We start from the raw sequence: 13915 nt of genomic DNA on the forward strand, positions 1-13915 counted from the left end.
TACGAATATTGATAGATGTGGATTTTTGCAGCATAAAGCCTGTCTGATCTGGGTATATAATAGACAGTGTCACCTTAGACAGTCGTGCAGCCAAGGCCTTTGCCAGGATCTTTACATCAACAAAGAGCAGCGAAATTGGCCTATAGGAATCTGGCGAACAGGGGTCTTTTCCAGGCTTGGGCAGAACCACAATAACTGCCTCTTGCATTGAAGTAGGTAGATACCCTACTTCTAGGGAATGATTGAACACCCTCAACAACTCTGGGAGCAGGACATCAGAACATTGTTTATAGAGTTCTGCCGGAAGTCCATCCATCCCCGGCGCTTTATCATTAGCCATAAGTCTCACTGCCTCCTCTAGCTCAGCCAGATCCAACGGGGAGTATAAGAGATCACTGAAAGTTGCGGAAGGTCAGCCTCCCGCAAAAATTCCTGAATGTCCGACTCAGGGCATGTCAGTTTAGAAGAGTATAAAGCTGTGTAGAAGGACCCTAGTATCCCCATTATACTATTGCTATCTTGTCTAAGCTGTCCGTCTGGACCCACCAACCCAGTGATACAAGTAGTTCCCCGCTGCGCTTTGGAAATCATAGAGAGCATATCTCCCACTTTCTCTCCCTTAGCAAAGAACCTCTGCTTGTAGAACATACGCTTCCTTTCTGCTACTTGAAGAAAATGACATTGTAAGACTTCCTGTGCAAGCCGCAACCTCTCACTGTTCTGTTCAGTAGGGACTTGGGTAAATGCTAACTCCGCATTCTCCATATCTAACTGTATTTGAGCATCTGACTCCCTAGACTTGGACTTAATCCTACTGATGGACTTAATCAGGACACCTCTCAGATATGCTTTGGATGCTTCCCAAATTGAGTGTATAGAAGCTGTACCCTCATTAATAGTAAAGTATTCTTCATGGCAGTTTTCACCTCCTCCATATCTTCCATAAGATGCAGCCAAAAATAATTCAGACGCCACAGTCTTGGTCCCGGTCTGCCCCCCCCCCCCCCCTGGACAGGTCCAGATCCACCCTCAGCAGAGAGTGGTCCGACAATGCTCTAGTTAAATATTCAGTACTGTGCACTAATAGGTACATATGGGCAGTCACCAACCCCATGTCAATTCTAGAAAGAGACATATATGTAGAAGAACAGCAAGAATATTTCCGTTCCCCTGGGTGCAGTTCCCTCCAAACATCTATGAGTCCCACTTCTCTTAGTAAGCGACCAAAAGGGGTTTCTTGCCCTGACGGTAGTATTGGATGCCACTCTACAGTCGTGGCCAAAAGTTTTGAGAATGACACAAATATTAGTTTTCACAAAGTTTGCTGCTAAACTGCTTTTAGATCTTTGTTTCAGTTGTTTCTGTGATGTGATGTAGTGTAGGCTTTTATCGACAATTACATGACATTTATGCAAAGAGTCAGTATTTGCAGTGTTGGCCCTTCTTTTTCAGGACCTCTGCAATTCGACTGGGCATGCTCTCAATCAACTTCTGCGCCAATTCCTGACTGATAGCAACACATTCTTTCATAATCACTTCTTGGAGTTTGTCAGAATTAGTGGGTTTTTGTTTGTCCACCTGCCTCTTAAGGATTGACCACAAGTTCTCAATGGGATTAAGATCTGGGGAGTTTCCAGGCCATGGACCCAAAATGTCAATGTTTTGGTCCCCAAGCCACTTAGTTATCACTTTTGCCTTATGGCACGGTGCTCTATCGTGCTGGAAAATGCATTGTTCTTCACCAAACTGTTGTTGGAATGTTGTAAGAAGTTGCTGTTGGAGGGTGTTTTGGTACCATTCTTTATTCATGGCTGTGGTTTTGGGAAAAATTGTGAGTGAGCCCACTCCCTTGGATGAGAAGCAACCCCACACATGAATGGTCTCAGGATGCTTTACTGTTGGCATGACACAGGACTGATGGTAGCGCTCACCTTTTCTTCTCCGGACAAGCCTTTTTCCTGATCTCTTCATCAGAGAATATGACTTTGCCCAGTCCTTAGCAGTTCATATACCATATTTTCTGCAGTAGATCAATCTGTCCCTGATGTTTTTTTTTGGAGAGAAGTGGCTTCTTTGCTGCCCTTCTTGACACCAGGCCATCTTCCAAAAGTCTTCGCCTCACTGTGCGTGCAGATGCGCTCACACCTGCCTGCTGCCATTCCTGAGCAAGCTCTGCACTGGTGGCACTCCGATCCCGCAGCTGAATCCTCTTTAGGAGACGATCCTGCCGCTTGCTGGACTTTCTTGGACGCCCATAAGCCTTCTTAACAAGAATTGAACCTCTTTCCTTGAAGTTATTGATGATCCTATAAATTGTTGATTGAGGTGCAATCTTAGTAGCCACAATATCCTTGCCTGTGAAGCCATTTTTATGCAACGCAATGATGGCTGCACGCGTTTCTTTGCACGTCACCATGGTTAACAATGGAAGAACAATGATTTCAAGCATCACCCTCCTTTTAACAGGTCAAGTCTGCCATTTTAACCCAATCAGGCTGACATAATGATCTCCAGCCTTGTGCTCGTCAACATTCTCACCTGAGTTAACAAGACGATTACTGAAATGATCTCAAAAGTAATGACAGCAATGAAATGCAGTGGAAAGTTTTTTTTGGGGATTAAGTTAATATTCATGGCAAAAAAGAACTATGCAATTAATGTGATCACTCTTCATAACATTCTGGAGTATATGCAAATTGCTATTATAAAAACTTAAGCAGCAACTTTTCCAATATTTATGTAATTCTCAAAACTTTTGGCCACGACTGTACACTTATCCAGTCCGTCGTTAACCACATTATTAAAATCCCCAACAATCAAGCTAGGCACTGCGGGATACTCCGCCACAAACTCTAACACTGCTTGGAGCGGCCCAGAGGCATACAGCGGGGGGATATATAGCGTCACCAGCACCATACGTATCCCGTTGACCTCACAGTAGACACTCAACATCCCCTTATCTCCCCTCAACATCCACACATTCCCGCAAACAGTTGAAACGCGCATTCTTATTAACCAATATACTGACTCCTCTAGAATATGTGGAGAAGACGGAGTGAGCAGAGTAACCCACCCATGGATTTAAGCATATGTGTTTCTTGTAGGCAACTAATGGCTGGCTGAAATTTAGATAAATACAAGAATATAGCATTTCCATTTAGTAGGTTCCGCCATTCCCCGCACATTCCAACTGAACACCCTAGTCACTGAAGCCATAACAATTCACCAACATAATCCACAGTATCAACCCCTCGTGCCATCTGTCCGGCCACATTAGCATGCTGAAACCGTAATTCTCCCCCCTCCCTATTTAGACCAACAGAATGCAATGCAACATTGAAAAAAAAAAGAAAACCTGTTAGAACATAGTGCTAACCGTAAGAACCCAGCCCAAGGGACACTGCTGCGAACTGCGAGTTCGTACATACTGTAGGTGCAGTCCAACCTCGCAACAGTATGGCGAAAAACAACTCAGTTCCCGCTCCTGTGATGGGTTGTTCCAATATTGAGACCCGAAGGCCTCTGCAGTGTCCACAGCAGAAGAACTGATCAGAACAAAAACAATGCACTGATGTTACTCCACAAATGAATCAAGTGTCCAAGTTCTGATGTCTGAGCTGCAGCTCATTCTTATCAAGCCACTGTAATGCAGCATCCAGGTCTTCAAAGAACAGCGCCGATCCAAATGCAACCAACCGCAACTTGGCAGGAAAGATCATGGAGTATTGTACTTGTAGTCCACGGAGCCTTCTTTTAATTTCCACTAACTGAGCCCTCTTTTTCTGCACTTCAGACGAGTAGTCCGGAAATATGGAGACCGCCACTCCGTTAATCCGGAGGGTCCCTGGACTGTCGGAGTATTATGTCTCTATCTTTAAAGTGCATCAACTTCGCTAGAATCGGGCGGGGTGGGCGCCCTGGAGGTAGTGGCCGTGTTGGAACACGATGGGCTCGTTCCACCGCATTGAAGGACGTTAGGCCTTTATCTTTGAACTTGTCAGCAAGCCACTTTTCAATAAATTCGGTAGCATTCACGCCTTCCGCTTTTTCCGGTATTTTAACCAGACGAATGTTATTCCGGCGTGACCGGTTTTCCAGGGAATCCGTTTTAGCATACAGTGCAGCAATATCTTTAGCGGTAACTTTGACAGCCGCCTGTAACGGTACCACACCATCCTCCATATCTGACACCCTACGTTCCACTGCGGTGGTGCGTTCCGCCACTTTATGCATGTCATGCCGTATTATAGAAAGATCCTCCTTGAGGCACCCAAACTGCAAATTCAGGCTTTTGATAGTGTGGTTACAGCTGGCTATGGCAGCCATTACATCTTTCAAAGTGGGCTCTGTCATCTCCCCCCCCCCCCCCGGCCAGGCGCTGCACTGGCCTTTTCACACTGCTGCTCAGGGGATAGCTGGGATCTGTGCACCGCATGTTCACCATCCGAGGAGTTCTCCATGTCTGCTGGAAACAAGGGGCCCCCTTCTAAATCGCCCACCCCTCTTGTCTGGGCTGTAGTGGCCTGTGAGCATATTTCTACAGCCTCGATGCGATCGTCTGACTGAGTGCAGCAGGGGCGCTCTCACCCTCTTCCTCCTTGGCGCCATCTTGACTCCGGAGCTCCCGCTCCGTTCTCAGAGTTTTACCCCGTTTCGGAATGTCAGCGCTCTCCAAGCTTGGCACACATGGCTGGGGAACCGACCAGTATCTGGTGAGCAGCATAGGCAACAATAATTAGCTGTGGACAGGCTGAATGGCAGGATTCTACAAGGAGCACCGGGACGCACGTCCTACTCCATGCTCCGCCCCCCAACCTTTTTTAGTTTAATGAGCTCCTTGGTGTTGCTGCTGCAACTCCTTGCACCCAGAGGCTCAGCTCCTTCCATTCCATCTGCCCAGCAAACTCCAGTCCTGGAGGTAGCACCAAGGGACTCATTATAATAAATCAAAAAGGGTTATTTCACTGAACAGGGGCCACAGATATCTGGTACCATGCTGACTGCAGTGCATCCCATAGCTGCTGGTGGATGCATGGAGGATACATAGACTGAACATGATGATCAAGGGGGTCCCACAGATGCTCAATTGTGTTCAAGTCTGGGGAATTAGGTGCCAGGTTAGTACTTTGAAGCAGGGGTATAGCTAAAGGCTCATTGGCCATGGTGCAAGAGTTCAGCTTCCCTCAGCAATATAGCACCTATCTTTTCTGCTGCCTGAGGCAAAAATTTAAATGTCCCTCCCCCATGCCAAATTCTCAACCTAACCCATTCCCTCCAGTCCTACTGTTACAGGGGTTGTCCTCCGGCGTCCCCGCCGATCAGCTGTTTAAAGAGAGGGCAGAGCTTATATGAGAGCTGCTTTCTCTGCTCTGTTTACCTGCTCGCCGCTGCAATTGCAGCGGTGAGCAGGTAAACATAGCAGAGATGGCAGCGCTCGTACGAAGAAAAGAAAAAAGTGGACAACATACAGCACTACAGAACATACAGGGTCATACAGCATCACATATGTACCTCTTACATCCAGCGACGTCTCCTCTGATGTAGATATTCTCTTTCCTCATCTCCTCTCAAACCAGACCGCGTCTCGTCTTTGCAGAGGTTATCAAACAAACATCTTACTTTCCTACTTTCCCATCCTCCTCCCCACCTTCTCAACACCCCATCCTGCTTCAACAATACTATTCTGCAGAAACAGTCCCCCTGAAAATAAATACTTTTACCACACAGATAGCACGGCAGTACAAAAATACCCTTTTATTATTGTGTGCCGGTAAAAAATAATACCCCTTTCCTTTTCAGATCAGACCCCCATATAAAACCCTAGATGAGACCCCCCATCTCAGACCAGATCCCCTTTAGACCTCTATGTCAGACCCCAGTTTTAGACCTCAGATCAGACCCTTATTAGACCTCCATGTGAGACCCGCCCCAATAGTAGACCCCCCAGACCAACATATCAGACTTCCATTAGAACTTGGACCAGACCTCTAGACCCCCCATATCAGATCTCAGACCCCTATTAGAACTCAGACCAGACCTCTAGACCCCCATTAAACCTCCAGACTTCTACTAGACCTTCTAACCCCCATTAGACCTCCAGACCCCCAATCAGACTCCTATTAGACCTCTATACTCCCAATCAGAAACCCATTATACCTCCAGACCCCCATTAGACCTCTCCAGGCCCCCAGTCACACCTCCAGACACCCATATCAGACTGTAAAATAAATAAATTAACTTACCTCTCCTGCCACCAATCTCCCGGTCCTTGCTCTGGGCCCCCTGGCTTAGGAGCACAGTTGCAACTGTGACTGCTGCGACCCCTTTAGCTACGTCAGTGCTTTGACGTCTTAGTCATGTTTCTCCAACCAATGTCAGACATTTCTAGCCTTGTGACATGTTGCATTGTCACGCTGGAAGATCCCACTCGCCCCAAGGAAGATAATCAGCATGCATGAGTGTACATGATCTGCAAGGATGGATTCATACCCACATTCCTAGTAGACTGCCTTCCACATGGATGAGTGAGTCCAGAGAATGCCACAAAAACATTCCCCAAATCATACCACTGCCATCACCAGCTTGAGTTCTTCGGTTGCAGGCTGTTTGTTCTCTGATGTTTCACGCCTAACACGCCAAAGTTCATCCATTATTTGAAGCATAAAACATAACTCATCGGACAAGCCAACCCTTTGCCAATCAGTGGAGATCCAAATCCAATACTGCCACGAAAATTGGTCTTGGGGCCTTTTCATACAACTTTGTTAGCAGAGGTGAAGCGACCATCCGTCTGCTTCAGAGCCCCATGCACACTAAGGTTCACTGAACTGTTGTGTTAGACACACATCTGGTAGCCCACTGGTTCATTTTGTTGGTGAGCAGCTCCACTGTAAAATGTTGGTCCACCCTAGCACACCTTCATAGCCAACGTTCACCTCTCACATCAACGGCACGTGGTGCTCTGCAGTTTCCATTTCTCTTTTTCATAATGGTCCCACTTGTCTACTCACAATACACTTTCACCAGAGCAGTATGAGAACAGTTCATGCACTGCAGTTTCAGAAACACTGCCACCCTTGGCCCGTAAGTCAGTCATCATCCATTTTTGTAACTCTGATAAATTGCCTTTTTTTTTTTTTTTTTACTCATGACAGCAATGAGGGATATGTGTGCAAACAGCCTATCACACATCTTATATACCCACCAAGCCAACTCACCACACGTGACCTCCAGACTGCTGTTCTGTGTAAGAGGAGCGGGGCAGGCCGTGGGGCAGCTGTGCTCTTCCTCCTACACAGCCCAGCAGCCCATGTGTATCCTGCCTGCTGCTGCTGGGGAGTGTGGATCATCGGAGGAAATAAATGAGAATTTACAGTTTTAATTTTTTACTTCCTCTGAAGGGGCACATATCTGGGCATAACTATTGTGACGGGGCACATATCTAGACATAACCATTGTGAAGTGGCACATGTGGCCATAACTATTGTGACGGGGCACAAATCTGGACATAACTATTGTGATGGCGGCACATATCTAGACATAACTATTGTGACGGGGTACATGTAGCCATAACTATTGTGACGGGGGAACATATCTGGACATAACTATTGTGACGGGGGAACATATCTGGACATAACTATTGTGACGGGGGAACATATCTGGACATAACTATTGTGACGGGGGAACATATCTGGACATAACTATCATGACTGGGCCACATATCTGGACATAACTATTGTGACAGGGACACATATCTAGACATAACTATCATGACTAGGCCACATATCTGGACATAACTATTATGACGGGGGCACAAATCTGGACATAACTATTGTGACGGGGTATAAGTGGCCACAACTATTATGACGGCCGGGGGCACATATCTGGACATAACTATTGTGACGGGGTACATGTGGCCATAACTATTATGACGGGGGCACAAATCTGGACATAACTATTGTGACGGGGTATATGTGGCCACAACTATTATGACGGGGGCACATAACTGGGCATAACTATTGCGACAGGGGCACATATCTGGGCCTAACTATTGTATAAGGGTCACATGCATAATTATTGTATATCGTATAGAATTTTAATATACATGAACCCATTTATCTAAACCTGTTGTATTCTTTGTGATGGTAGGCATAGCATTTTTGGTTATACCAGGGGTGCACCTAGCCTTTCTGCTGCCTGAGGTGAAAACTGAAACGATTCCCCCCCAATTTCTCAACCTAACCCCTTACCTCCAGCACTACTGTTAAAAACAAACTTAGAAAACATTACATACAGAGCTACAAAACATACGGGGTAATACAGCAATACATACTGTGCCCGCTGTGCTTCCCAATACTATACTGCAGAAACAGCTAATCCTCCTTCTGCTGCCCCCCTCTGCCTCAGGCAGCAGCAGGTAAGGGCAAATCGCCTCGCCTCATTGGTGGTGCACCCCTGGGTTATACCCACAGGGAGGATGTGAGTGTACCAATATTTGCTTTGGGACACATAGGACTCTGGCTACACCACTGCATACATATAACCCTGTAAATCATCCTCCAAGATCTACATAACACTTTTATGTCGAAATTAAAGGAACCTTTCACCACTACATTCACACCCCATCTAACCCCTCTATGCTCACGAATCTTCTAGTGTGAGAGACTTGCGCATGCGTGCCTTAACCTCTGCTGGAACGCGCCCCTCAGCTGCGGGAGCGAGCGCGCATGGTGGGACCGCTGTGGAACAATGCTGTGTTCTGATTGGTTCGCACGCTTTCCTGCTCTATGCCGATTGGTTGCCCAAGTCGCGCCAGTTCGATTGCGGAGTTCTGTTTGTCCGGGTTCTGGGTGTTTTGGCGCGAGGATCTTCGCTCCCGTCATTATTGCAGTACAGCAAGCATGGCCCCTGTGTCCAGCGGAGGAAGCCAGCAGCACGGTAACGGGGAGGAGGCGGGGACACGTCTGGTTATATAGGCTGCGGTCAGCTCTACCCGATGCATGGAAGCTGCGGGAAAATGTGACAGGGAAGCCTGTGGCAGTCACGTCCTGCACTGTCCCCGCGACGGCCGCTCGTTTGTACAGCTGGCTTCTCCTGAGGGCCAGTCCGTCCTATACATGGTCCCTCTCCTGTAGTACTAGTAGTCCCATCATGTCCTGGCTGGTGGTCAGACCTTACAGGACAATCCACTTACACTATGTGTTGCTGCGTCAGGCACCTCAGTGTATGACCTCTGTCCTGGCCCCCCAACTCTCTCAGCCCAAATATTGAGGTACCACAAATGCTGACATCAGGACCCCTGTTCACTGTCATGAAGCCGGCATCAGTGACATCTGTGGCTTCCACAGTCCATGTGACAAGGACTGAGACAGGAGAGCCTTGTCTGTCTTAAAGGGGTTGTCCCATCTTGGACAGTGGGGGCATATCTGTGGGACCCACACCTGTACTTGGAACAGAGCCTGCACAGTCCCGGAGGGCACACCGCGAATGGACGCCTATGTGCAGAGTGCTTTCCATTCATTTCACTGGGACTTGGCGCACTCTGCTATTTTTGGTGCTCCCGTAGGAATGAATGGAGGGTGGCTGCGCATGCGCGCTCCATTGTAAGTAAGTCCTCCAGGACTCTCACCTATCAGACATTGGGGACATATCCTAGCAATACGCCCCAATGTCCGAGATGGGACAACCCCTCAAGGGATTGTCTCACTTGAAGAAAAAGTGTTGGGTTGTGACGGCTCACCTAGTTGTTAATATAGGGCGGGTGCTCCAGCCAGTATAGACACACTCTGTCTATAAAGTAAAAAATATTGAAGAAATATAGGTTGGTTGTGCACACCTCATATATGTATACAGAGAATTCCTTGGATATGGTATTAAATATTTATTGTACATATATAATTAGTATAGTCATTAAATTATTTTGTAAAAACACTGATAACTGGAATATTTGTCAATGGCCGTCTTGGTGTTTGGTGACCGTAGTGTAATATAACCTTGTTGTGGTTTCTAAGGTGAATAACCGATAAATCAATATAAAAAATGTCAGCAAATAAATACAAGTGAATTGATATAGTTCACACTAACAACATAATAATCTGTGTGTACAGGTGTAAAAACCTAGGTTTAGTGTGTAGGATAGAAATTGCGAAAATATATAAAAAATACAAAACTTTCATTAATATCGAAACTGAAAATGATATTAAGCCACAATGGGCTTATGACTACTATGGTGGAACTGCATCCACTGGATCAGCAATGATCTCACTGTACTGTATTAAGCAATTGTGTTTCGTCCAACAGTAGTGTTACTTCCAGCAATATAAGGGTTAGGCTACTTTCACACTTGCTCCCAAGTATGTCACTATGTATCTTTCCTCCAGATAAGTTACCATACAATGTATTGGTGTAACAGAACTTGCTAGCTGAAATCTCACATAGATACAAGTTCCGTCATGCAGTTTTAGTCTATAGACCGGCTTATTAACTGTGTTGGTTCGCTTGACAAAAGTCGGATGTTGTATCTGTTACTCACAGTTAGTTGTCTCTGGTTTCGAGTCCTGGTATAGGCGACTTAGAAATATCGCCCTGTTTATGATAGCACGCTTCACAGAAGTTCGGGCTTGGGGTTGGTGTTCTGTAGATTGTATTATTTTCCCTTATAACATGGTTATAAGGGAAAATAAATAGCATTCTGAATACAGAATGCATAATAAAATAGCGCTGGAGGGGTTAAAAAATAATTTAACTCTCCTTAATCCACTTGATTGTGCAGCCGGCATCTCTTCTGGCTTCTTTCTTTGCTTTGTGCAGGAACAGGACCTGTGGTGACGTCACTCCGGTCATCACATGATCCATCACCATGGTAAAAGATCATGTGATGACCGGAGTGACATCACCACAGGTCCTGTTCCTGCACAAAGCAAAGAAAGAAGCCAGAAGAGATGCCGGCTGCACAATCAAGTGGATTAAGGTGAGTTTTTTTTTTTTTTTTTTTTTTTTTTTTTTTTTTAACCCCTCCAGCGCTATTTTACTATGCATTCTGTATTCAGAATGCTATTATTTTCCCTTATAACATGGTTTCCACCCCGATCATCTCCTTGCAACCGCGTGTGAAAATCGCATTGCTTGCGGATCCTTGCGATTTTCACGCAACCCCATTCAATTTCAATGGGGCCTGCGTTACGTGAAAAACGCACAAAATAGAGCATGCTGCGATTTTCACGCAATGCACAAGTGATGTGTGAAAATCACTGCTCATGTGAACAGCCCCATAGAAATGAATGGGTCGGGATTCAGTGCGGGTGCAATGCGTTCAACTCGCGCATCGCATCCGCGCGGAATACTCGTCCGTGTGAAAGCGGCTTTAGACAGTGGACTCTTGCTTGATCATGTATTAAAACCTCAAGCCTGCAAAATGTCGCCATAACCATGCATTAAAACTTGACCTCTGCCCTTACAATGTGAGCCTATTGAATCGCTTCTAGAGGGGAATGTCATATATATACAATCCTGATCAAATGTTTAAGACCACTTGAAAAATGGCAAAAAATCATATGTAGCATGACTGGATCTTAACCACCTCACCTCCCCTAGCTTAAATCCCCTTAATGACCAGACCACTTTTTACAATTCTGCACTACACTACTTTAACTTTACCTCCTTTTCTTCTCACTAATAGAGCTTTCATTTGGTGGTATTTCATTGCTGCTGACATTTTTACTTTTTTTGATATTAATCAAAATTGACCGAAATTTTTGCAAAAAAACAAAAAATTTCACTTTCTGTTGTAAAATTTTTCAATTAAACCTACATTTCTATATAAAATTTTCTCTAAATTTATTGTTCTACATGTCTTTTTGACAAAAAAAAAATGCAATAAGTGTATATTTATTGGTTTGGGTAAAAGTTATAGCGTTTACAAACTATGGTGCAAAAATGGGAATTTACGCACTTTAACTTTCTGAGCACCTGTCATGTTTCCTGAGGTTCTACAATGCCCAGACAGTAGAAACACCCCACAAATGACCTCATTTCGGAAAGTAGACACCCTGCGGTATTCGCTGATGGGCATAGTGAGTTCATAGAAGTTTTTATTTTTTGTCAAAAGTTAGCGGAAAATGAATTTTCTTTTTTTCTTACAAAGTCTCATATTCCACTAACTTGTGACAAAAAAATAAAATTTTACATGAACTCACCATACCCCTCATGGACTACCTTGGGGTGTCTTCTTTCCAAAATGGGGTCACTTGTGGGGTATTTATACTGCCCTGGCATTTTAGGGGACCTAAGGCGTGAGAAGTAGTTTGGAATCCAAATGCGTAAAAAATGCCCTGTGAAATCCTAAAGGTGCTTTTTAGAATTTGGGCCTCTTTGCCCACCTAGGCTGCAAAAAAGTGTCACACATGTGGTATCGCCGTACTCAGGAGAAGTAGGGCAATGTGTTTTGGGGTGTCTTTTTACATATACCCATGCTGGGTGAGATAAATATCTCTCTAAAAGACAACTTTTAGCATTTTTTTTTATACAAAGTTGTCATTTGACAGAGATATTTCTCTCACCCAGCATGGGTATATGCAAAAATATACCCCAAAACACATTGCCCTACTTCTCCTGAGTACGATGTGTTTTGGGGTATATTTTTGCATATACCCATGCTGGGTGAGAGAAATATCTCTGTCAAATGACAACTTTGTATAAAAAAATGCTAAAAGTTGTCTTTTAGAGAGATATTTCTCTCACCCAGCATGGGTATATGTAAAAAGACACCCCAAAACACATTGCCCTACTTCTCCTGAGTACGGCGATACCACATGAGTGACTTTTTTTGCAGCCTAGGTGCGCAAAGGGGCCCAAATTCCAAAGAGTACCTTTTAGGAGGGCATTTTTATGCATTTGGATTCCAGACTTCTTCTCATGCTTTAGGGTCCCTAAAATGCCAGGACAGTAGGAACTCGCATGCCCCTCACGGAATACCTCGGGGTGTCTTCTTTCCAAAATGGGGTCACTTATGGGGTATTTATACTGCCCTGGCATTTTAGGGGACCTAAAGCGTGAGAAGAAATCTGGAATATAAATGTCAAAAATTTTTACGCATTTGGATTCCGTGAGGGGTATGGTGAGTTCATGTGAGATTTTATTTTTTGTCACAAGTTAGGGCTCTTTCACACTTGGGTTCTTTTTTTCCGGCATAGAGTTCCGTCGTCGGGGCTCTATGCCGGAAGAATCCTGATCAGTTTTATCCTAATACATTCTGAATGGAGAGAAATCCGTTCAGGATGCATCAGGATATCTTCAGTTCAGGACCGGAAGGTTTTTTGGCCGGAGAAAATACCGCAGCATGCTGCGCATTTTGCTCCGGCCAAAAATCCTGAACACTTGCCGCAAGGCCGGATCCGGAAATAATGCCCATTGAAAGGCATTAATCCAGATCCGGACTTAAGCTAAACGTTGTTTCGGCGCATTGCCGGATCCGACCGTTTAGCTTTTTCTGAATGGTTACCATGGCTGCCGGGAAGCTAAAGTCCTGGCAGCCATGGTAAAGTGTAGTGGGGAGTGGGGGAGCAGTATACTTACCGTTCGTGTGGCTCCCGGGACGCTCCAGAGTGACGTCAGGGTGCCCCACGCGCATGGATGACGTGATCGCATGGCACGTCATTCATGCGCATGGGGCGCTCTGACGTCATTCTGGAGCGCCCCGGGAGCCGCATGGACTGTAAGTACTGTAAGTATACTGCTCCCCCGCTCCCCACTACTACTATGGCAACCAGGACTGTAATAGCGTCCTGGCTGCCATAGTAACACTGAACGCATTTTGAAGACGGATCAGTCTTCAAATGCTTTCAGTTCACTTGCGTTTTTCCGGATCCGGCGTGTAATTCCGGCAAATGGAGTACACGCCGGATCCGGACAACGCAAG

At 45.5% G+C, this 13915-nt stretch overlaps 1 protein-coding gene across 1 annotated transcript in view; it reads left to right on the forward strand.

Moving 5' to 3' along the window:
• The first annotated feature begins 8806 nt into the window (after positions 1-8806).
• Positions 8807-13915, forward strand: part of POLA1 (DNA polymerase alpha 1, catalytic subunit) — a 370264-nt gene continuing 365155 nt past the window's right edge. The window contains 1 exon segment of the mRNA XM_044284006.1: positions 8807-8937. Within this exon segment, the coding sequence (XP_044139941.1) occupies positions 8901-8937 (37 nt within the window). The 5' untranslated portion in view covers positions 8807-8900.

Source organism: Bufo gargarizans, chromosome 3 (assembly GCF_014858855.1).
Source record: "Bufo gargarizans isolate SCDJY-AF-19 chromosome 3, ASM1485885v1, whole genome shotgun sequence".
Classification (NCBI taxonomy): Eukaryota; Metazoa; Chordata; class Amphibia; order Anura; family Bufonidae; genus Bufo; species Bufo gargarizans.